General features: G+C 44.6%; 1 protein-coding gene across 1 annotated transcript; it reads left to right on the forward strand.

Moving 5' to 3' along the window:
* Window positions 1-4,219: 4,219 nt before the first annotated feature.
* LOC138795280 (adhesion G protein-coupled receptor F5-like) lies at window positions 4,220-24,597 on the forward strand. Its single transcript, XM_069974272.1, has 10 exons — window positions 4,220-4,278; window positions 7,432-7,543; window positions 8,877-8,919; window positions 9,275-9,436; window positions 14,347-14,526; window positions 16,304-16,407; window positions 21,033-21,091; window positions 21,179-21,309; window positions 22,695-22,925; window positions 24,326-24,597. The coding sequence occupies exons 1-10, from the start codon at window positions 4,226-4,228 to the stop codon at window positions 24,595-24,597; spliced, it is 1,347 nt and encodes a 448-aa protein (XP_069830373.1). The 5' UTR covers window positions 4,220-4,225.
* The last annotated feature ends 29 nt before the right edge of the window (window positions 24,598-24,626 follow it).

Here is a 24,626-nt window from a genome sequence, read left to right on the forward strand (position 1 = left end):
ATAAAAGAAGCCTATTCATTGTATAATGAAATTTTCTGAAGTTTTCTGATATACCCTGTGTTACAAATTCGTGTAGATCTCTACTTTATCTTTGAAAGGGAACATCCAGAGCCTAAAAAAATAATCCTGACTTTTCTTAATGTTGAGCTCTCTTCTATGTTTGGTATCGGTTCCCATTGTTTCTGTCCCTACATTTTGTCCCTGTAGTGCTTTCCCCTTGAGGTGTTTGACCACTATTGTGGCCAAGGAATATGGGGATTTATGAAAGATTGTGGAAGGAAGGAAGCCTCTGCCATAACCCATGTATGCCTAAAAAAAGAGCCTGTGGAGCCTCATTTAAGAGTCTCGAAAAACACAAGACTACCCAGATATCCCTCCGGCCAGGACCCGGCCAAGGGGTGGCTCCTGTAAGGAAACCACCTAAACCACCATATTAGGTGACCCTATAAGTCAATGTAATGACAAGGGAAAAACCAAGGCCAGGTATCCATCCACAGACAGCTGTTTCAGGTTGTTGCCCCTCATCAATGTGGAGCAAGAGTCTGGCTAGGTCTCCCTAAGATCAGTAATTTGTTTCTCCTGTGTATGCCTAGATAGATATCCCCTCAGAGCCCCAAAGCAGCACAAGACAGGCTTTGGTACAACCCAACTTGAGGGGAGATCCTGAAGAAATTGAGATCCCTGAACATAGTTTGAGGACCACACTACAGTATAAGGTCATAAGAACATTAAGAAATCTGTTCAACTGCAATGTCTGTGCGGTACAGGGCTAGGTGCATTATAACCCCAAACCTGTACAGGTCACTTGTAAATGTGGAGAAAACAAATTACAAGTTGAGCAAATATGTGCACATGAACAATCCTCGTGGAGTCATTGGTGTGGAGAACGTCGGCAGCAATGTATTTCCATAAGGTTATCTAGAAACACATAGCTATGTAAGAAGTGAACAGCATGTAAACTCTTTTCTGTGACTTTGAGACTCAAAAGTTGGACAACTTGTTCTCTCTTCAAGCTTTCTCAGTGAGGAGGACACCCATGATGAGCTTTGGTATGGACCCATATGAATTATGTCTATCACTATTCAGGATGACATTTCCAATGTCTCCTATAGGTTTGAAGCGTGGATGAGAACAATAAGTCACGGCCAAATTAGCAGTAGTCCACTATGTCAACCCAACACTGCCATCATGCAGATGCATCCAGGACACATCTCCATAAAGCTCAGACATTTTCTAGACAAAACTTATTAAGGGCCCATCCATAGGATAGATCATCAATGGTATATTGGCATAGTGATGATTACCGGCACACCTGACAACCAGCTGAATGGCACAGCCTGGGTGTTGTAAATAAACAGAATATGGGAAACAGAAGTCTCAGCTCTGCACAATGTTTGTAGCAGGGTGTTCTTGCTCCCCATAGTATTCCATAAAAATAAATAAAGGATAGTGTACTGTAACAAATCATCTCACTAACACCACACTACATAGTCTTCCATAGACAATACACTACATAGAGTTCCATAGACAATACACTACATGGACTTCTACATATAGTGCACCCCCTGCTGGACACTTCGAGGGAGATTTGTCAAAGGGTGTAAAATTTAGACTGGTGCAAACTGCCCACAGCAACCAATCACAGCTCAGCTTCCAGCTCTGGTGAAAGGAAATAGTAGCTGTGATTGGTTGCTGTGGGCAGTTTGCACCAGTCTAAATTTTACACCCTTTGATAAATCTCCCCCTTCATGTGAATTACACCTGATTTGTGACGTCATAGTTTTTTCAAGAATTTAAAGTCTGCCTGATCTATTAAATTAAGGGAAATAGCACTATATGTGCATTTCCCATAATTAATGTACATTAGGAATTTGTCTAACTTTCCTTTTGTAATAACATATTTAAAAATACATTTTGGACGCAGTTGTCCTTTACCTTTTGTTTTGCACAGCCATGACAGTATGAGAAGTATTAAATAATATATACACTACCGTTGAAAAGTTTGGGGTCACCCAAGCAATTTTGTGTTTTCCATGAAAAGTCACACTTCTTCACCACCATACGTTGTGAAATGAATAGAAAATAGAGTCAAGACATTGACAAGGTTAGAAATAATGATTTGTATGTGAAATAACATTGTTCTTACATCAAACTTTGCTTTCGTCAAAGAATCCACCTTTTGCAGCAATTACAGCATTGCACACCTTTGGCATTCTAGCTACTAATCTGTTGAGGTAAGCTGGAGAAATTGCACCCCACGCTTCTAGAAGCAGCTCCCACAAGTTGGATTGGTTGGATGGGCACTTCTGGCGTACCATACGGTCAAGCTGCTCCCACAACAGCTCAATGGGGTTCAGATCTGGTGACTGCGCTGGCCACTCCATTACCGATAGAATACCAGCTGCTGCTTCTGCTGTAAATAGTTCTTGCACAATTTGGAGGTGTGTTTAGGGTCATTGTCCTGTCCTAGGATGAAATTGGCTCCAATCAAGCGCTGTCCACTGGGTATGGCATGGCGGTGCAGAGTGATAGCCTTCCTTATTCAGAATCCCTTTTACCCTGTACAAATCTCCCACCTTACCAGCACCAAAGCAACCCCAGACCATCACATTACCTCCACCATGCTTAACAGATGGCGTCAGGCATTCTTCCAGCATCTTTTCATTTGTTCTGCGTCTCACAAACGTTCTTCTTTGTGATCAAAACACCTCAAACTTGGATTCATCCGTCCACAACACTTTTTTCCAGACTTCCTCTGTCCAATGTCTGTGTTCTTTTGTCCATCTTAATCTTTTTCTTTTATTGGCCAGTCTCAGATATGGCTTTTTCTTTGCCACTCTGCCCTGAAGCCCAAAATCCCGCAGCCGCCTCTTCACTGTAGATGTTGACACTGGTGTTTTGCGGGTACTATTTAATGAAGATGCCAGTTGGGGACCTGTGAGGCATCGGTTTCTCAAACTAGAGACTCTAATGTGCTTATCTTCTTGCTTAGTTGTGCAACGCGGCCTCCTACTTCTTTTTCTACTCTGGTTAGAGCCTGTTTGTGCTGTCCTCTGAAGGGAGTAGAACACACCGTTGTAGGAAATCTTCAATTTCTTAGCAATTTCTCGCATGGAATAGCCTTCATTTCTAAGAACAAGAATAGACTGTCGAGTTTCAGATGAAAGTTCTCTTTTTCTGGCCATTTTGAGCGTTTAATTGACCCCACAAATGTGATGCTCCAGAAACACAATCTGCTCAAAGGAAGGTCAGTTTTGTAGCTTCTGTAACGAGCTAGACTGTTTTCAGATGTGTGAACATGATTGCACAAAGGTTTTCTAATCATCAATTAGCCTTCTGAGCCAATAAGCAAATACATTGTACCATTAGAACACTGGAGTGATAGTTGCTGGAAATGGGCCTCTATACACCTATGTAGATATTGCACCAAAAAACAGACATTTGCAGCTAGAATAGTCATTTACCACATTAGCAATGTATAGAGTGTATTTGTTTAAAGTTAGGACTAGTTTAAAGTTATCTTTATTGAAAAGTACAGTGATTTTTCTTCAAAAATAAGGACATTTCAATGTGACGCCAAACTTTCGAACGGTAGTGTAAATCATCAACATAAAAAGTGAAACACAAAAAGTGAACTTCAATGCCATAGACATCAGAAGCACATGTAAAATATGTCATCTGTTAGGCGACACCCAACCACAAGCCCCATAATAAACCCAGTGGGACGCTGCATATGGCTGTCACTGTCAGTGCTTACAGGATTGTATGTAGATTATTTGGCAATGTTAAAAGAATATTCCCATCTCAAGTTGATATCCCCCATTTATTCATTTTCTATAAGTCCCCTGTACATTGCATAGTTTATTGTGTGGCCCCATAGAGAATGACTGAGGCTCTGACCACCACACTTAAGTGATACTCACCTTTCGTTCCAGGGACAATTCTGTCCTTGTTCTCTGGATGCTCAATGTATAGCTCCAAAGTGACCGACCCTTCCTGGCAGACGCATCTCGCATTCAAATACACATGGAAATTCTGTGTATACAGTTGCATTTAACAATACAGGAGCACAAATCTCGGGTAAACTAACAGAGGCCAGCAATGTTTAACAAAGAATTACACTTAATTTGTTTCTAATATTTATTAAAATGAGGTGGTGTCATTGCTGAATGCGCCGTGTCCAAGGCAATAGGGCAAGGATGCAGTTGGTGAACAGACCCAGACAATGGTAGGACCTGACCTCTACATATGGACATCAAGGACTCTCTATACCAGGAGGTAAGTGATGAGGATCTGTGTAATGATAACTCATGGCCTAATGGAATTGTTATGGCCTTCTAGAAGAACCTTGCATTGAAAATGTCTACAATTGGGCAATTTGTTGGGGTGTAAATGGTTTTGCAACAGGTCAGGAGTAGTGTGAGTGGACTTGCCAAACTGCTCTCCAAACCCGAACTCTTGGCATTTGGAGAATTTGGATGCTGCCCAAGGGAGTTCTGGTCAACATGGATACAGCCATAGGCCATATTCAGTCTGTTCAACACTTGACAGGAGAGCAAAATGTTGTATAAAGACCCTACTGAAGAGTTTGTTGTTGGACGTGGCTTTCTAAAACCTTGATTGTTGATCCTTTTTTGGGATTCCACTCTTCTGAGAAGACCTTCTACAAGATTCTGGGGGTTTTTTTGGACATATTTGCCCATTAATCCAGAACTGCATTTGTTATGCCATTGATGTTGGGGAGGGAGCCTTAGGGTGGTATTACAGTATTTTCGGCGATTAACGATAAATGATTTTAAATGACCACTATGAAAAAAGATCCTAAATCGTTCACCCTATTACAGAGGACGATGATCAGTTGTTCTTGTCCATTCCTGGCTGATAGACCAGGGAACGACGAGCGATGTGTTATTACACCGAATAATGTTCAAATGATTTTTGAATGATGAAAATAGGTCCCGATTCTATCAAACGGTCAATGATTTCTCGTTGGTTGTTTAATTGTTGCCTGCTATTACACGAAACAACTATTGTTTGAATCTGATCTAACGATTTTTCTTAAGATAATGATCCCTCTTTATGGCCAGTCAAGTTCATACCAGACTCCCCCAACCATGTATTTTTTGCTATGCACTGTAGCACTTGGTAAGATTGCCTGGCCTACCACTTCATGGCTTTATTGTGCTCCTACTTCACAATCAGTGCTACCGAGGGGGGGGGGGGGGAATTATTTGTTACTTGTTATCTGGTACTGTGTTTTATTGGATTTTGTATACTGGATTTGGTCAGTAACAATATGGTGGTGAAGGTTGTGGTGTGACGGTAATATTTGCCCCTTGTATACTGGTATTATTGGCAATATTGGTCTCAGTAAACAGGATTTGGTTAGTAGCAGTATGGCGGTAATATGTATGGTGATAATATTCCCTATATACTGGGATTATTGGTAACATCGGTCTTGAGATATATATATATATATATATATATATATATATATATACCAATAGCATCGAGAGAGGGGGGCCCAATTTGACCTCTTGCACCAGGGCTCAAGAGACACTAGCTACGCCCCTGTTCACAATAATACAGTTTATAGTGGTTATAGCAAATCTAGCGATCAGAAAGGACTCATACCATTGCTAATGTTTATCTATGTTCAATGGATGTGTCTAAAACACCTGAACTCCATAATTCAATGGGGGTTCCTCATATATTTGGCCATATAATGTACATAGTCCAATGTGAATAAAATGTTACCTGTAGAGAAGTAATCACTGTGATGAGTAGATCATGAGGACATGCTACTATCTTCCAATGTACTACATTGGGTGTCTATGGAGATGCTTCCACACCCAACGTCAGGCAATTTACAACTTCGACACAAGCTCCAGATGTGCACACACCAGGGTAGGGGTAAAGGAGGGCACAGTTGTGGAGGGGACAGCAAATATTAGACAAAGATCATTTGATAGTGTACTGTATATATCACATCACAGAGAGAGTGCATCGAAGCATCAAGTTCAACAAAACATCAATGAAACAAAGTAAACACTGGTAAATACACATATAACTATAAAACGTGTGACAATCAAATATTTACTAGCCAAATATATGCCGTGGATCGGGTGTGGACACGTCTCCATAGTAATCTGACTTAGTACTGTACGTCGGAGCATGGGGATATGACTCAAATGGACATTGTCGAGATCCACTGCCGGACTGGGTTTATGGACGTGCACCATGGAAGGAGCTGTCTACTCCTCTACAGGTGTTGTAATGTTTGATTCATATTTTACTATGTGTATATACCCCTCTTATAAGGCTGATTTCATTGCATTTCCTTATGAACTGCTCATCAGGGAGGGTTGTGTGATACATCGTAGTATGACTTAGGGCTAACACTAAAAAACAGAAGGTGCAACAGCAACCCACAGGTGCAGGGGCTCACCGTATATAGTCCTCCCAGTGTACACACGATAAACACCTGCTCTGTAGATATTAAAAAGTGAGGATCTTAGCAAACTGTTTGATCAAACAGAGTGTACCATGTCGCCAGGTTAAGGTGTCCTGAGAGACATGGTCCCTACTCTAGCATTTTCACACTAGCAATGGCCTTTTCTGGGCTGAATAAGCCTACAACTGGGCAGATAGGAGCCGCCTCCCACCCCCACCCTCCGGAAGCCAAATCACCTGACACAGTTCTCCTCTTCACCACAGCCAGTGGTGTTGACAGGGAGTTGGCCACTGATGATGTCAGGTCTGGCAGCCTATTAAATCAGATTGAAGTTCTAGCCGCCATTCTTGTAGTCTGATCCTGATCTCAACTGATTCGACCCTGACTCGCTCCTGGCTCTCCCTCAGGGTGATTAACCTTGTTATTCTTCCCCTGGTTTTCACTCTCCCTGCTTACACTTATTTTGCCCTCTATATCTGAATTATTCTCCCGATGATGACTCAGGGTCCTAAATGTGCTAGTGCTACTTAAGTGGTGACTATCCTAGAGACCACCACCGGGGAGTCCAGCGTGCCGAATGCTGAAGCACATACGGTGTACGAATCCCTTACCCTATGCTACAACAGAGATCTACACTGGATCTACACTGGATCCATGGTCCATGGTGGAGGAGAATCCTAGTATGGGACAGTTATCGAAGGACTGGCCTCTTATTTCCATGAAGGATCATTTTTAGGGAGGGATTTTTCCTGTTCCAGCATGACTGGACCCCTCTGCACCCAGCGAGCTCCACAGATACATACTGAGTGACCCCCACAGACCCCAGAGCTCAGCCCTATCCAAAACATTTGGGATTGGAACACCTCCTGCTAGTATTTCTTGTCCAACTTCCATGTATGGTCTCAGTAATGTTCTTTAGGTGGAATTATGTGATTTTCAAATCATTTATTTACTTAGACGACTTTTCTGTGATTCAGGATGAGAACCGTTCTTTCGGCATTACTTCTGTATCTGATGATTGAAACAAGCCAGGGTTACTGGAGCCATGAGAAGAGGAAAGGTTCATCATCATCATCATCCCTTCAGCTGGTATGAAAGAGAAATAAAAAGCTATATTACTGCTAAAAAAAACTAACTTTTATTCACATTTTTTTTATACTATTGAGCTTTATTGAACTCGAAAAGTAAAATGTCCATTTGCGCACACACGTACAATACTAAATAATACATTTGATTTCTTGAAGGAGTTATCCAGGACTAGAAAAAAACACAAATACTTTCCTGAAAAAAACAACGCCACCCCTGTCCTCAGGTTGTGTTTGTTATAGTAATTCAATATACGTTAATGGAACTGAGCCACAAACCCAAACAAGAGTGGTGCTTTTTCTGGAAGAAAGCATCCATGTTTTTCTAGCCTGGATAACTCCTTTAATAATAACTGCCATATAGTTGTTATTTCATACTATATTTCAGTTTGTAATAATACTGCTATACACCTCTAAGTAACAGCAACTCCCTAAAAACATCCCAAGATGTGATTGTAGCAGTGGTAAAAAAAAAAAAATGGCAGCCAAAACAAGTATCTATCTAAACCTCCATCTTGCAAAACAAGAGTCCATGGAGTCTCGGTTGCGAGTCTCAAAAGACGGGATAGCCAGATATCTCTAGCCTGTTGCCACGGGGTGCCTCCATGATGGGGAGAGCACCACACCACCCTGATAAATAGCCCCTTAAGTCCCACTCGGTTGCGAGAATTGGAACACAAACAGGGAAATACCAGGGTGGCCCCCTTTTTGTCAATGTCTAACTCAAGGTACGAGTATTACCATCATGACAAGGGCTTGCCAAGGCAGGCCTCCATCCACAGACAGCCGTTTCGGGGTATTTGCCCCTCGTCAGTATGGAGTAGGATTCTGGCTAGTTGGGGCAATGACAAATCAACCAACAAAACACAGTAATCACTGAACTCAAGGAGAACAGTGAAAAACACTCCAATGAAGTACTCAATCAAGAGTCTCCACTGATGCCCCCAAAAATTTAAATATGCAAAACAAGAGTCCGCGGAGTCTCGGTTGCGAGTCTCAAAACACAGGATAGCCAGATATCTCTAGCCTGTTGCCACGGGGTTGAGTTAGACATTGACAAAAAGGGGCCACCCTGTTGTTTCCCTGTCTATGTTCCAATACTCGCAACCGAGTGGGACTTAAGGGGGTATTTATCAGGGTGGTGTAGTGCTCTCCCCATTATGGAGGCACCCCGTGGCAACAGGCTAGAGATATCTGGCTATCCCGTGTTTTGAGACTCGCAACCGAGACTCCGCGGACTCTTGTTTTGCATATTTACATTTTTGGGGGCATCAGTGGAGACTCTTGAACGAGTACTTCATTGGAAACTAATCCTCATATGTTTTCCTTTCAAACAGGAGGTGGAATATGGTGAAGAAAGGGTTAAGAGGCAGCTGTCCTGTAAGTATCTTCAATAAAAAAAAATTAAAGGGCTTGTTCATTATTTTTAACCCCTTTTCAGTCACCTAGTCCTCTTTCAAATTGGGGGGGGGGGGGGGTGTAACAGACTGCGGCCTCTGTTCTGGCAGACTTGCGATATTTATATATTACCGTATGGGCGTTAGTTGCATGCAATGCTCCATTTCTCCAGTAGTGGCCACTATTGGGAAAGTCTACAGCCAATGGCAATTTCTAAACCTCCTATGAACTGTGTAAGAATCATCAATCACCTGATCACCGCTATGGGGACTTTATTCTGTGTGATACATCAGATGTTTGCACAATCACCGATATAAAGCATGTATGTATTCTGCAGCTGGACAGAGTACGTATCAGTATGTGTATTACGCGGACCTCACTCTGGAAGGATACGCTTTTGAATCGGCTAAAGCTTATCTAAGCAGCTTAGCAGTGCCGTACACATTACCCATCAATTCCACCTTAAGTGTGACTGTGACACAGATGGCCATCACAACAGGTGAGATTTCTATACATTAACTGGAGTGAAAAGGTGCTGTTAGCGGGATGTTTCAGGGAGACTTTAAAGGGGTACTCCGGGCAAATTACATAATTTAACACTGCACTTAAAAAGGAAAGTTATATAACATTGCCATTTACACTCATTAGGACAGCTGTAATGTTACCCGTTTTTCAAAGAATCAAAGTCCCACAGGAAGTTCTGTAGTTCAGGAAGAAGGAAACACATCACGTCTCAATGCTGTTCCACAGGTGCCATATTGAGACGTGATGTATTTCCTCTCTGTCACAGAGAAACCCGCCCCTCAACACATCCTCTGCCCGCCCCACTCCTCCTCTGCCCGCCCCACTCCTCCTCTGCCCACCCCACTCCTCCTCTGCCCGCCCCTCAACACATCCTCTGCCCGCCCCACTCCTCCTCTGCCGCCCCACTCCTCCTCTGCCCACCCCACTCCTCCTCTGCCAGCCCCACTCCTCCTCTGCCCGCCCAGTTTTACAATACATACTATATTATCTGTCCGGCTCCCTCCTCTGCACCATCTCAGTCTCCTCTGCTTCTCAGTCATCCTGGAGATCGGCAGCTGCCTGCAGCATCAGATGTCACAGATCTAATAGGAGGCAATTGGCACCCTTTCAATGCCAGATGCCTGCTAGGAGATCACTGGTGTCTGATGCTACAGGATTCTCCTCCAGAATGACTGAGAAGTAGAGGAGACCTCGGACACCAGATTCAGCTCTAACTCATAGTCCAGCAGCTGACAGCAAGCAGCAACATCTTCCTGGAGCTGAAAGGGTTTGTTTCAATGCTCCCTGGAAGATCCTGGCCGAGTTCAAGCTCCTGAAAGATGTTGCTGCTTGCTGTCAGCTGCTGGACTATGTGTTATAGCTGAATCTGGTGTCCGAGGTCTCCTCTGCTTCTCAGTCATTCTGGAGGAGAATCCTGTAGTTTGCAGCTACTGTACAACCACCTGCACCATGCCATGCTCATACTTGATAATGGTGGTTCTGTTTAGGCAAACTGGATTTCAACAGCTTGCATAAGCACCATCACCATCATTAAGTATCAGCATGGCATAATGCTGGGGGTTGTATGTGTGCAAGCTGGAGTTGCACAGCTTTAAGAACTACTACCACCATCATTGTCTCTTGGACAAGATACTGGTAGTAATTTTTCAAGCTGTGCAACTCCAGGTTGCACAACCACAACCCTCAGCATCATGCCATATTAAAAGTAGACAATGGTGGCTGCAGTTTTTATTCACTGGACACCCAAATAAGGGGGCTGGGTTGTCAGTATTTACCATTACTGCTTGTGTAGGGGACTAAGCTGTGCAGTGAGAGGGGAATAGAGGAGCTAGGGATGGAGGGCGGGGTTGTGGGCATGTTTGTGGGTGGGAGGTTTACAGAGGCAGGCCAGGGAAAAAAGGCATTGTGGGGACTGTAGGAATATGCAGCACACAGACCCTGGTCCAAACAGGAAGCTGGAGATGTAATCAGCAGCAACAGAGAACAGTGCCGGGGGCAGCCAGAGGGGGAAGAAATATGACAGAGAGGAAGCCAGTAACCATCGCCCAGTGTGTGAGTAGTCTAGATTTTACAGGGGGTGCCTGGAGTACTCCTTTAACCTCTTAAAGTGTCACTGTCGTGAATTTTTTTTTTGCAGAAATCAATAGTCCAGGCGATTTTAAGAAACTTTGTAATTGGGTTTATTATCCGAAAAATGCATTTTTATCATGAAAAAGCAGTTTGAAGCTCTCCCCCCTGTCTTCATTGTTCTCCTATGGAGAGAGCTAAAGAAAAGACCAAAACAAAGAGACAACAAAGAGTTAATCTACAAATCCCTCACGGGATATCTCCTGTGACAGTCACCAGTGACCCGTCTGAGCTCGGATTACAGCTGTCACCCAGCTCTGTGCCTGTAATCCTCTGTTATCTGCTTTCTGCTGCCGGCTAACTCCCTCCTTCCTCCTCCCCCCTCCCCCCTCTCCCTAGAGCAGACAGGGGACGTCTCCTGCAACAAGTCACAATTTTCAGATTTTTCAGAGTGGATGAAAAAGAGGAAGGAGGGGGGGACCTGGGAAAAGGCTTTTTACATGCAGATAATGGCAGATTTGGCTAATAAACCCAATTACAAAGTTTCTTAAAATCGCCTGGACTATTGATTTCTGCAAAAAAAAAAAAAAATACGACAGTGACTCTTTAAGGACGGAGCCAATTTTCATTTTTGCGTTTTCATTTTTTCCTCCTTGTGTTTAAAGGGCCATAGCACTTGCATTTTTCCACCTAGAGACCCACATGAGCCCTTATCTTTTGTGTCACTAATTGTACTTTGTAATGACAGGCTGAATTTTTGCATAAAGTACACTGCAAAACCAGAAAAAAATTCAAAGTGTGGTGAAATTGAAAAAAAAATGCATTTCTTTTATTTGGGGGGTATTTGTTTTTACGCCATTTGCCCTGGGGTAAAACTGACTTGTTATATATGTTCCTCAAGTCGTTATGATTAAAACGATATATAACATGTATAACTTTTCTTTTCTCTTATGGCTTGTAAAAAATTCAATCCATTGTTAACAAATATACGTTCTTTAAAATCGCTTCATTCCCAGGCTTATAGCGCTTTTATCCTTTGGTCTATGGGGCTGTGTCAGGTGTCAGTTTTTGCGCCATGATGTGTTCTTTCTATCGGTACCTTGATTGCGCATATACGACTTTTTGATCACTTTTTATTACATTTTTTCTGTGTTTGATGCGACCAAAAATGCGCAATTTTGCACTTTGGGATTTTTTTGCGCTGACGCCGTACGAGATCAGGAATGTGATTAATTAATAGTTCGGGCGATTACGCACGCGGCAATACCAAACGTTTATTTATTTACTTTTATTTAAAACATGGGAAAAGGTGGGTGGGGGCTTTTTACTAATAGCAACACTTTTTTTTTTTACACTTATACTAGAAGCCCCCCTGGGGTTAGGGTTATTTCCCACTGGGGTTAGGGTTATTCCTCCTGGGGGACTTCTAGTATATACACTCTGATCTCTCATTGAGATTTTTGCTGTATACTTATACAGCAAAGATCAATGAAATCGGCACTCGTTTGCTTTTGGCTGCTGCAGCCTAAAACAAACGAGTGCCGAGCCGGGATCAGCGCTATCTTGGAGGAGACCCCAGCCAGCACCAGACACGGAGATCGCTCCTTCAGGACAATGTCCCGGGGGGGGGGGGGGGGGGGCGATCTCCGCCACTAGACACCAGGGAAGAGCTGCAGAAGGTAATCGGATGCAGCTGTCAACTTTGACAGCTGCATCTGATTAGCGGGCACGGCGATCGGCCCCGCTCTGAACACCTCTTGCGGACGGATGACGTACGGGTACGTCATGCGTCCTTAAGTGGTTAAACTTGGCCCTGCCCATATATAAGGCCACACCCCCAGTTCAACAGCTAATGAACCTCCATTAACAGCGTCATCAGACTGACCCTACTGACAGCAGGGTGCCCTAATTATTGTTCCTACTATCTCACATCCCACACTACATGGTCAAAGACAACAGAGGCTACAAATGTAGACTTTTCAAACTGGACCATCCCTTTAAAAAACTAAAGAGAGGAAATGGCATAAAACTATAATCACCTGAGACTATATACAAAAAAAAATTCTGAACAAAAACTAGGGAACCCATCTGTATACATCAATCGACTGTAAAGGTGGAAACTCAAAAAATAAAGAATGTAAACAATTTTTGATTGTGAAGCCCCTGTAAACAAAAAACTGTGCAGTGGCACTGTGCAGGTGTACTGACATGGTAGCCTAGAACAAGAAGCTTAGCTGTGTCACCTGCTGTGGGTTGTTCTGGCGTATGCATAGTATTTTGAGCAGGGCTGAATAAGAGAAATCCAGCCCTGGGGCTTAAAGCGTAACTGTCATTTCAGGGTCATTTTTTTGAAAACATTAAATATCAACAGTTCAAGCGATTTTAAGAAACTTTGTAATAGGTTTTATAAACCAAAAGAGTTTCCTTCTGGACTGAAAAAGCAATCTCCCAGCCTCCCCCCTCACATCAGATGAAGCAGGATTTCTGTCTCCATTATGTGGCTATGGAGAGGAGAGGGGCTGTTAGGAGTGACTGAGCACGGAGGATTTCTGCAAAGCACAACACCCTGCAATCTTCTCTCAGTAAGTTCATAGATAAGCACTGACCTTTCTGACCCCTGAATCCTGCGGTTTAGGTGCCCAGACAGTCTACAAACAGCTGACCTTCATGTCACCTCTTCCTGCTCCCTCATCTCCCTCAGCCCCTCCCCCCTTCATAGGCTTACAATGGAGAGAGCAGAACCCGTCTTCACTGGCTTCTCTGTAATGAAGACGTGTTTGCCTGATAATGCACAGATAAGAAGTCAGGGGGGGAGGCTGGGAGATTGCTTCTTGAGTACAGAAGGAGGCTTTTTTGGCTGATAAAACCTATTACAGAGTTTCTTAAAATCGCTTATACTACTGATTTCTGCAATAAAAAAAAATATGACAGTTACGCTTTAATTAAAAACAAGAGGGTGGGGGGGAGCAAAAAGAAGAAGTAGGAGAGGCGTCACAGGCCTAGGGCACAGACACTCCACACATCTTTTACACCATGGCTGAAAAAATAAATATAGTTTTTCAACCCCAACAACGCAGCACCAGACGCATTTTGAAAGACACAACTGGGAAGGATTTATTTTATCAAACGAATGGTAGTAATTGGGGGGGGGGGTGTATACAGATTCCCTTAAAAAATAGTGAGTATCGGATGTGAAATGGTTAAAACAGGCACCATGTAATTATTCTACATTTTTAATTTCATTGAAATGAAACTACATGTGAACAGGTATCAATAAGACCGCATAGGAATCGAACTGACTGTTGTCTCCTATTCTAGAGTGTAATGTGACGGATACAGGGAACACGTGCGCCTGTAAGGACGGATACAGCTGGAACATCACAGTCTGCTATACCTACCGTCCATGTAACAATTCCTCGTCTTTCTGTTCCTGTCTGATTATCCTGGATGAAAATATGCCCTTCTGTGAGAGTCCTCGGGACATTTCTGATACTAGGGGTAAGTCAATGACTGTACCCTGCTACCACTGACCAACACACAACTGGACCATTTGTGCAGGGAATGCCGGCAATTGTAGACAGACTGTACCTAGGGGTCTACAGCAGTCAAGGGGTTAATAGTTTCATCCTTGGTTGTCTAGGGCAGTAAAGGGGCATATGGTTTCATACCATATGGTATAAGGTAGTAAATGGGTAATGGTTACATCCATGGTGGTATAGATTAACAAAGAAGTTGTTATTTTCATCCCTGGCGGTCTAGGACAGTGAAGAGGTTTATGATTTGGTGATCTGAGGTAGTAAAGAGGTTTGTGGCCTTATCCCTGGTGGTCTAGGGCAGTGCAGGGACTTATGGTTTCATCCTGGTTGTATAGGGCAGTAAAGATGTATAAGGTTTTATCCCTGGTGGTCTAGGGCAGTAATGATGTATAAGGTTTCATCCATGGTGGTCTAGGGCAGTAAAGATGTATAAGGTTTCATCCCTGGTGGTCTAGGGCAGTAATGATGTATAAGGTTTCATCCATGGTGGTCTAGGGCAGTAAAGATGTATAAGGTTTCATCCCTGGTGGTCTAGGGCAGTAAAGATGTATAAGGTTTCATCCCTGGTGGTCTAGGGCAGTAAAGATGTATAAGGTTTCATCCCTGGTGGTCTAGGGCAGTAAAGATGTATAAGGTTTTATCCCTGGTGGTCTAGGGCAGTAAAGATGTATAAGGTTTCATCCCTGGTGGTCTAGGGCAGTAAAGATGTATAAGGTTTCATCCCTGGTGGTCTAGGGCAGTAAAGATGTATAAGGTTTCATCCCTGGTGGTCTAGGGCAGTAAAGATGTATAAGGTTTCATCCCTGGTGGTCTAGGGCAGTAAAGATGTATAAGGTTTCATTCCTGGTGGTCTAGGGCAGTAAAGATGTATAAGGTTTCATCCCTGGTGGTCTAGGGCAGTAATGATGGATAAGGTTTCATCCCTGGTGGTCTAGGGCAGTAAAGATGTATAAGGTTTCATCCCTGGTGGTCTAGGGCAGTAAAGATGTATAAGGTTTTATCCCTGGTGGTCTAGGGCAGTAAAGATGTATAAGGTTTCATCCCTGGTGGTCTAGGGCAGTAAAGATGTATAAGGTTTCATCCCTGGTGGTCTAGGGCAGTAAAGATGTATAAGGTTTTATCCCTGGTGGTCTAGGGCAGTAAAGATGTATAAGGTTTCATCCCTGGTGGTCTAGGGCAGTAAAGATGTATAAGGTTTCATCCCTGGTGGTCTAGGACAGTAAAGATGTATAAGGTTTCATCCCTGGTGGTCTAGGGCAGTGAAGGGGTTTATGGTTTTATCCCTGGTGGTCTAGGGTAGTGAAGGGGTTTATGGTTTTATCCCTGGTGGTCTAGGACAGTTAAAATTTAAAAGGATCATCCTAAAATTAAAAGTTCTCCACAGGATAGAAGAGTTTGAAGATTAGTGGGGCTCCAACTGCTAGAACCCCACCGCTCCTAGGAATAGAGGTTAAATGTTAACCAACAGTATAGAGAGGCAGCACATGCTCACCCACCTCCCTATTCACTGTCTATAGAACTTTCAAACACTAAAGGTGACATCTAACCTCTGTCAATGGGGATCCTGGGGATCGACGCCAAACACTCAGCTAATGATCCCCTTTCCAGTGAATCGGAGATATTGTTCAATCTAGGGATAACCCAGTCTCTAAAATATTTGCCAAATATATAAATGGATATAAGGATATAATACCATCCTCTGTCCCCAGTGTAATACATAGTTTGTGTTTCCTCTGCAGTTGACATGAAAGGATCAATTACCTTGAATAAAACTTTTACAAAAGATCTCCTAGACCCAACCTCAGTAACTTACCAGGCCCTAAAATCCAGTATCATTCTCGCTGTAAGTATCACCCGCCCCTTGTCCTCATACAATAAAAACACAAGGTAACAGTCTATCAATAGGCCTAGAAAGCCTTTGATGGTTGAGATATTGCTGGAGTGGTAACATGCCATACTACAATACATTATACTGTACACTGAGTAGAATTGATTAGCTAGATGATAGATAGATAGATAGATAGATAGATAGATAGATAGATAGATAGATAGATAGGAGATAGATAGATAGATAGATAGATAGATAGGTAGATAGATAATAGATAGATAGATAGATAGATAGATAGATAGATAGATAGATAGATAGGAGATAGATAGATAGATAGATAGATAGATAGATAGATAGGTAGATAGATAATAGATAGATAGATAGATAAATAGATAGATAGATAGATAATAGATAGATAGATAGATAGATAGATAGATAGATAGATAGATAGAGGGCCGTCTTAACAGCATTATGGGCCCCTGGGCAGAGGTGCGAATTGGGCCCCACCCCCCGTGGCCGCCGCCATCAAAACCCCCCCATCTTTGCAACCCCGCCCCTAGCCAGTACAATTACGTACAATAAAAAATACAAATTATTGTTTTTGTTTTTTTTTGTTTTTTATAAACTTTATTAAATTTTCATAGTACAAAATCATGTTAAAACCTCAATAATCCACATCAATCCACATCCTACCCCATACTATCTCCATCCGCTAAATATACCCGGTCTAGTTCATTACCATCCATAATAAACCATAACCAAACAGCAATATAATCCGGAGGGGATTTCACCAGAGGGCTCAATCCATCCCTTTACCAGGAACTATCTAAAATCTTCCCCTTACCAACAATATATCCCAGTTTACTAACACCACCACTATATCTTACCACTATACTAACCGCAGAATCCAGACACTGTCGGGAGAGCACAGCAAACTAACTTAATTGAAAAATTATAAAGTCAACACTTAGCCAATACAAATTATTGTTAACATAAACTTTAATTCACAACACAGTCTTTCAGCAGCGCAAAAACCAAAAATAACCGTGCGTGCATGCCTCACCAAACCAGACCAGGTTGGCTTCAAAGTATCCAAAAAACGCAATGGAGAGAGCACTTCCAACAGCAATCTGCAGGGTCACACCAGTGCAACATGTCTCATATATACAGAGGGGCAACAACATGACTATTATATATGAGAACCATGTTGTCTCCCTGTATGTATACTGTATAATACAATATACAGGGAAACAACATGGCTTATATATAATATAATAGTCATGTTGTTGCTCCTCTGTATATATGAGACATGTTGTTTTGCCCTTCTCTATATATATGCCAGATAACAAGCAACAAATATTACCACCGCATACTGACTAACACCACCGCTGCTACTGACTAATCCACTGTACACAGATCACTATCACCTCATCCAGTCATATAGAGGTACCCAGCTCTACACAGGCTCTATACACCATATACATTACAGTGCAAATACATCAAGTGACTCACATGGGACGTCTTCTCTGATCGGAGTTCTTCCCTTTTCATCTTCTTTTCCATTTGCCCTGTGCCATTATGAGAACTTCTCCGAGCCACGAATCCACAGAATCTGCCAGACAGACATATTAGTCTCCACACTCTGTCACCAACCTCATCTATATACACACTGCACATCTGTATTGGCCCCTTATAGATAGCTCCCCCTGTATCCCCCCATATAGAAACAGCTGTCTGTGGATGGTTACCTAGCCTTGGTTTATCCCTTGTCATTACACTGACTTATAGGGCCACTTAATATGGTGGATTTGGTGGTTTCCTAACAGGAGCTGCCACTTGGCTGGGTCCTTCCCGGAGGGATATCTGGCTAGTCCTGTGTTTTGAGACTCTTCAATGAGGCTCCACGGACTCCTCTTTTGCATACTCATGTTTCCCAGGGGGCAATGCACCTAGGACTTCACTGCATTGAGCGCTTTCATTAGCAGCCGGCAGTGTTGTCATTTGGCTGTTCTCCCCGAGTTCAGCAATCTGTTCCCCCATATAGATGGCTCCCCCCCTGTATTACCCCCTTATAGATGGCTCCCCCTGTATTACCCCCTTATAGATGGCTCCCCCTGTATTACCCCCTTATAGATGGCTCCCCCCTGTATTACTCCCTTATAGATGGCTCCCCCTGTATCCCCCCCCTATAGATGGCTCCCCCCTGTATCCCCCCCTTATAGATGGCTCACCCTGTATCCCCCCCGTATAGATGGCTCCCCCTGTATCCCCCCTATAGATGGCTCCCCCCTGTATCCCCCCTATAGATGGCTCCCCCTGTGTCCCCCCTATAGATGGCTCCCCCCTGTATCCCCCCCTATAGATGGCTCCCCCCTGTATCCCCCTATAGATGGCTCCCCCTGTATCCCCCCTATAGATGGCTCCCCCCTGTATCCCCCCCCCTATAGATGGCTCCCCCCTGTATCCCCCCTATAGATGGCTCCCCCTGTATCCACCCTTATAGATGGCTCCCCCTGTATCCCCCCCTATAGATTGCTCCCCCCTGTATCCCCCCCTATAAATGGTTCCCCCCTGTATCCCCTTTATAGATGGCTCCCCCCTGTATCCCCCTATAGATGGCTCCCCCCTGTATCCCCCCTATAGATGGCTCCCCCTGTATCCCCCCTATAGATGGCTCCTCCTGTATCCCCCCTATAGATGGCTCCCCCTGTATCCCCCCTATAGATGGCTCCCCCTGTATCCCCCCTATAGATGGCTCCCCCCTGTATCCCCCCCTATAGATGGCTCCCCCCTGTATCCCCCCCTATAGATGGCTCCCGCCTGTATCCCCCCCTATAGATGGCTCCCCCCTGTATCCCCCCTTATAGATGGCTCTCCCATATTCCCCCCCTATAGATGGCTCCCCCTGTATCCCCCCTATAGATGGCTCCCCCCTGTATCCCCCCTATAGATGGCTCCCCCCTGTATCCCCCCTATAGATGGCTCCCCCCTGTACCCCCCCTATAGATGGCTCCCCCCTGTATCCCCCCTTATAGATGGCTCCCCCATATTCCCCCCCTATAGATGGCTCCCCCTGTATCCCCCCTATAGATGGCTCCCCCCTGTATCCCCCCTATAGATGGCTCCCCCCTGTATCCCCCCTATAGATGGCTCCCCCCTGTACCCCCCCTATAGATGGCTCCCCCTGTATCCCCCCTTATAGATGGCTCCCCCCTGTATCCCCCTATAGATGGCTCCCCCCTGTATCCCCCCTATAGATGGCTCCCCCTGTATCCCCCCTATAGATGGCTCCCCCCTGTATCCCCCCTATAGATGGCTCCCCCCTGTATCCCCCCCTATAGATGGCTCCCCCCTGTATCCCCCCTATAGATGGCTCCCCCCTGTATCCCCCCTTATAGATGGCTCCCCCATATTCCCCCCCTATAGATGGCTCCCCCTGTATCCCCCCTATAGATGGCTCCCCCCTGTATCCCCCCTATAGATGGCTCCCCCCTGTATCCCCCCTATAGATGGCTCCCCCCTGTACCCCCCCTATAGATGGCTCCCCCCTGTATCCCCCCTTATAGATGGCTCCCCCCTGTATCCCCCCTATAGATGGCTCCCCCCTGTATCCCCCCTATAGATGGCTCCCCCCTGTATCCCCCCCCTATAGATGGCTCCCCCCTGTATCCCCCCTATAGATGGCTCCCCCCCTGTATCCCCCCCTATAGATGGCTCCCCCGTATTCCCCCCTTATAAATGGCTTCCCCCTGCACAGCAGATAAAAAAAACAAACACCCAACTCACCTACCAGCGCTCCCCTGTCGCTGCTTCCTCTCCTCTTCTGCCCCCGGCTGATGCGTCGCTCCGTGGGGGATTCTCCGGGAGCGCACACATCCAGAAGCTCAGTGTGCGCCCAGGCCCGGACTTCCGGTACAGGAAGCCCCAGCGACACGCACTGAGGTTCCTGATGCGTGCGCTCCCTGAGAATCCCCCGGGGAGCAACGCATCAGCCCGGGCCGGATTTCCTCTTGCGACCGCAAGCAAGAAAGTGCTTGCAGTCGCAAGAGAAGGGGAAGGGGGGGCGCGCAGGGCCGTCTTACCCATTGGGCATGGGAGGCGGCTGCCCGGGGACCCCTGCGTCCTAGGGGACCCCTGCCCGCTGTGACAGCGGGCAGGGGCCCCCTAGGACGCAAGGGCCCCCGGGCAGCCGCCTACCATGCCCAATGGGTAAGACGGCCCTGGATAGATAGATAGATAGATAGATAGGAGATAGATATAGATAGATAGATAGATAGATAGATAGATAGATAGATAGATAGATAGATAGATAGATAAATCAGAAGAATACCGCAGCACTTCTGATTTATATTACCTATACCGGGTGGTCACTGGTATATACCGCTTGGCACCACATTCATCGCTACACGAGTGCTGCATTCACTCTGAATTTCTTAGATAGATAGATAGATAGATAGATAGATAGATAGATAGATAGATAGGAGATAGATAGATAGGAGATAGATAGATAGGAGATAGATAGATAGATAGATAGATAGATAGATAGATAGATAGAATACATAGAAGATAGATGATAGATAGACAGACAGACAGATAGATAGATCCCACTAATGCAGAACTATTATGTCTTTGGCTTGCAGCTCCTGAATGTCTATACTAAGACGTGCAATCCGGTGGATGTGTCTGTGCTGGGGTTCAGGTAAAAATGAAATAAACCTGAAAGATAATTATCAAAAATGTATAAATAAGATAAATTAAACACGTCTTTTATTTATGTTTTCCCAAGTCCAGGCAGCGTTGTTGCAAACTATATGATGGTGGTTTCTGGCTCATTGTCGGCCTCTCAGATCCTATCTAGTAACACTATGCTTGTACAGGCAGTTCCTGGCGCTATTTCATCCCAGCTCTTAACAGCAGGTAATAGACTAGAAATGCACCTAACAAACCAAGATCAGTGACTATCCGAGATGTCTGTCAAAGGCCAGAAAAAAACATTGTGTGGTCGTGGAGTATTACTGCTCCTAAGTACAAGAATATAACTACTATAATACTGCTCCAAGGTACAAGAATATAACTACTATAATACTGCTCCTATATACAAGAATATAACTACTATAATACTGCTCCAATATACAAGAATATAACTACTATAATACTGCTCCTATATACAAGAATATAACTACTATAATACTGCCCCCTATATACAAGAATATAACTACTATAATACTGCTCCTATATACATGAATATAACTACTACAATACTGCCCCTATATACAAGAATATAACTACTATAATACACGGCATGGAGAGAGAGGAGCGGCCGCACATCCCACATATGGCTGACACTAGTGCCGCTATGTCTATTTTAAAAATCGTCAGGGTGTCGGTATATAATTTGATCAAACCATAATAGCCCCGTGTACCACGTGCAGGTCCCCTGGCTATTATGGTTTGATCAAATTATATACAGACACCCAGGTGTTGATTTTTAAAATAGGCCTAGCGGCATTAGTATCAGCCATAGATGGGATGTACAGCCGTTCCTTTCTCTCCATGTCGTGTATAACTACTATAATACTGCTCCTATATACAAGGATATAACTACTATAATACTAGTCCTATATACAAGAATATAACTACTATAATCAGAGTGAGAGTTCAGCCGGCACTACTCAAGCGGACAAGCTGCAGCTAAGCTCCACAACGGACTAGGTATCATACACTGGTGACTGTGCGGGGTGCTAACCGTAGAAAAAGATACTTGCAATATAAACGTAGAAAGAGACGGTGCACTCACCACTGGTTGCAGTCTTTAATTTCTCATATGTGCTACATAGCCTGGGGAGGGAGGACGGGGGGGTGTGCTGGAGCGGGTACTATCCGGTAAGTAGATTGAAAACACAGAAAGGCTATGATCACATAATGTTGTAATTGAGTGGATGGCCGTCATTTAATGGCAAATATTTGCTGTTATTTTAAAACAACGGCTGTTATATCTAAATAATGGCAGTTATATACTGTTATATGGCGGCCATCCACTTAATTTCACCATTGTGTGAACAGATCCTTTCTGTGTTTTCAATCCACTCCTGGTTTTGGTTGCTATGAGGACCAAATACTGATTGAAATATACGTAGTGTGAACCCAGCCTATATATATATCAGGGCCGTTTCTATCGGCGGGCCGGGCGACCTCGCAGTCCGGCCGGTGAAAACAACGGCCCTTATTTTACGTAGTGTGAACATAGCCTGAAATATACTGTGTGTGAACCCAGCCTCATACAGTATTCTTTCATTTTGCAGGCCTGGCATACATTGAGCCGAAGGATATGGAGGTGAAATACTGGGACCCCATAAAACTGACATGCCAAATTAATGAAACAGTAAATAATGTGAACTGGTTTCTCACCACCACCAGTAATGTCACCAATATGATTTATAGTGGTGGAAATAATGTGGACATCTCAATGCAGACCCAGCTGGGCAAAACCATATCTGTTCTCACCATCAACGAGGCGGATTTCTGGTGGGAAGGTCAGTGGCTATGAGCTCTGTTATTTTTTTTACTCCCTACACAAATATGACCAACTTTATATACTGGTATAAACTACAACCAACTTATGGTGCGTTTACACGAAACGATAATTGGCCCGATCGTACGATTAACGATGTCCGAGTAACGATTTTTTTTTCATAACGATCAGCGTTTAGACGGTACGATATATCATACAGAAAAATCGTTTTGCGATCATTTTGCGATCGCGCGCCCGCAGCACGGCCCGCCTGCAGCCCGTCCCCCCTGCTTGCAGCCCTGCCCTCCGTTTGCAGCCCGGCCCGCCCGCAGCCTGGCCCCCCGCTCGCAGCCTGGTCCCCCGCTCATTCGCAGCCCGGCCCCACGGTCAACCGCAGCCCCCTGATCGCCACCCCCGCAGCCGCTCCAATCGCCCCCCCACCCCCCGCCGCTCCGATCGCCCCCTCGCCGCCACCGCTCCGGTCTCCCCCCCGCCGCTGCTCCGATCGCCCCCGCCCCGTGCATACGTTACCTGCTCCACGCAGCAGGTCTTCCGATATCCCCGGCTCCGCTCTTCAGTGCACTGATTGGCTGAAGAGGGGAGCCGGGATTTTCAAATGGTTCCTCTTCAGCCAATCAGTGCTCCTCTTCAGCACTGATTGGCTGAAGAGGAGCCGTTTGAAATTCCCGCCTCCCCTCTTCAGCCAATCAATGCAAGGCAGCACTGATTGGCCGAAGAGGAGCCGTTTGAAATTCCCGGCTCCCCTCTTCAGCCAATCAGAGCGGCGGCGGCGGGGGTGGCGATCGAGCCGGCGCAGGGGGCTGCGGATGAGCGGAGGCCGGGCGGCCGGACGGTGGCCGGACTATCACGCGACGACTGTTTACACGGAAAGATCGGCGAATTTTTTGCGAACGACAAATGACAATTTGATAACATGTTGAAAGATCAAAATGAACGATTTCTCGTTCGTCGTTTGATCATTCGCTGCGTTTACACGTACGATTATTATCGTTCGAATTTGATCGTTATCGCGCAAATTCGCATGATCATCGTTACGTGTAAACGCAGCATTAATCTACAGTATAATCTAATGTTACGTATAGACACCCAAGAGGGCTCTGCTTCTCCTAAAGGAGAACACCTTGGGAATTGGTATGATAATGAATTATGCTATACTTTCCCTGCAACGGCCTTATAATCTACGATCAGCTGATCTCTTATCTATTTTGAGAATCCTTAGGTGACCCCCTTTAAGGGAAACAACAGAAACCAGCGTACTTAGTGGAAGATCCCCCACCAATCACATACATATGACCTAACCAGTTTCCATGATTTAGACTTGACTTTTCGAAATTTCTATACTTGCATTTCTTTGCTTTGTGTCCTAATCTACAAGACATAAGAATTTTTTTCTTGTTCCAGGAACATATATTTGTCAGTTCTTCAATGACACCCTAGTTCACAAAGCAGAAGCCATGGTCGACGTTATCCTGCTCCCTGCTGAGATCACTGTGAACCCTCTCCAGAAAGCGCTGACCTCAGGGGACACCTCACCGTTTGTATTGGAGTGTTGTGTCCCATTCGATGGTGAAGACTACAGCGTATCCTGGACTTACAACAACGTAACCCAATTTGTAAAGCCAGGGGAGTATACATCATCTTCTTCTGTGTTTGAGGCTGTAGGCCAAAGTTAAATCATGTATTTTTTATGTTTATTTTTATC

The sequence above is a fragment of the Dendropsophus ebraccatus genome, chromosome 6 (assembly GCF_027789765.1).
Source record: "Dendropsophus ebraccatus isolate aDenEbr1 chromosome 6, aDenEbr1.pat, whole genome shotgun sequence".
Taxonomy (NCBI): Eukaryota; Metazoa; Chordata; class Amphibia; order Anura; family Hylidae; genus Dendropsophus; species Dendropsophus ebraccatus.

What these genes read in the sequence shown, in the direction of transcription:
- LOC138795280 (XM_069974272.1), top strand. Translation starts at nt 4,226, where the DNA reads ATGGTAGGACCTGACCTCTACATATGGACATCAAGGACTCTCTATACC. An exon ending in GGACATTTCTGATACTAGGG is followed by an intron (nt 14,527 to 16,303) that starts GTAAGTCAATGA and finishes TTTCCTCTGCAG; the next exon opens with TTGACATGAAAGGATCAATT. An exon ending in GTGTCTGTGCTGGGGTTCAG is followed by an intron (nt 21,092 to 21,178) that starts GTAAAAATGAAA and finishes TGTTTTCCCAAG; the next exon opens with TCCAGGCAGCGTTGTTGCAA.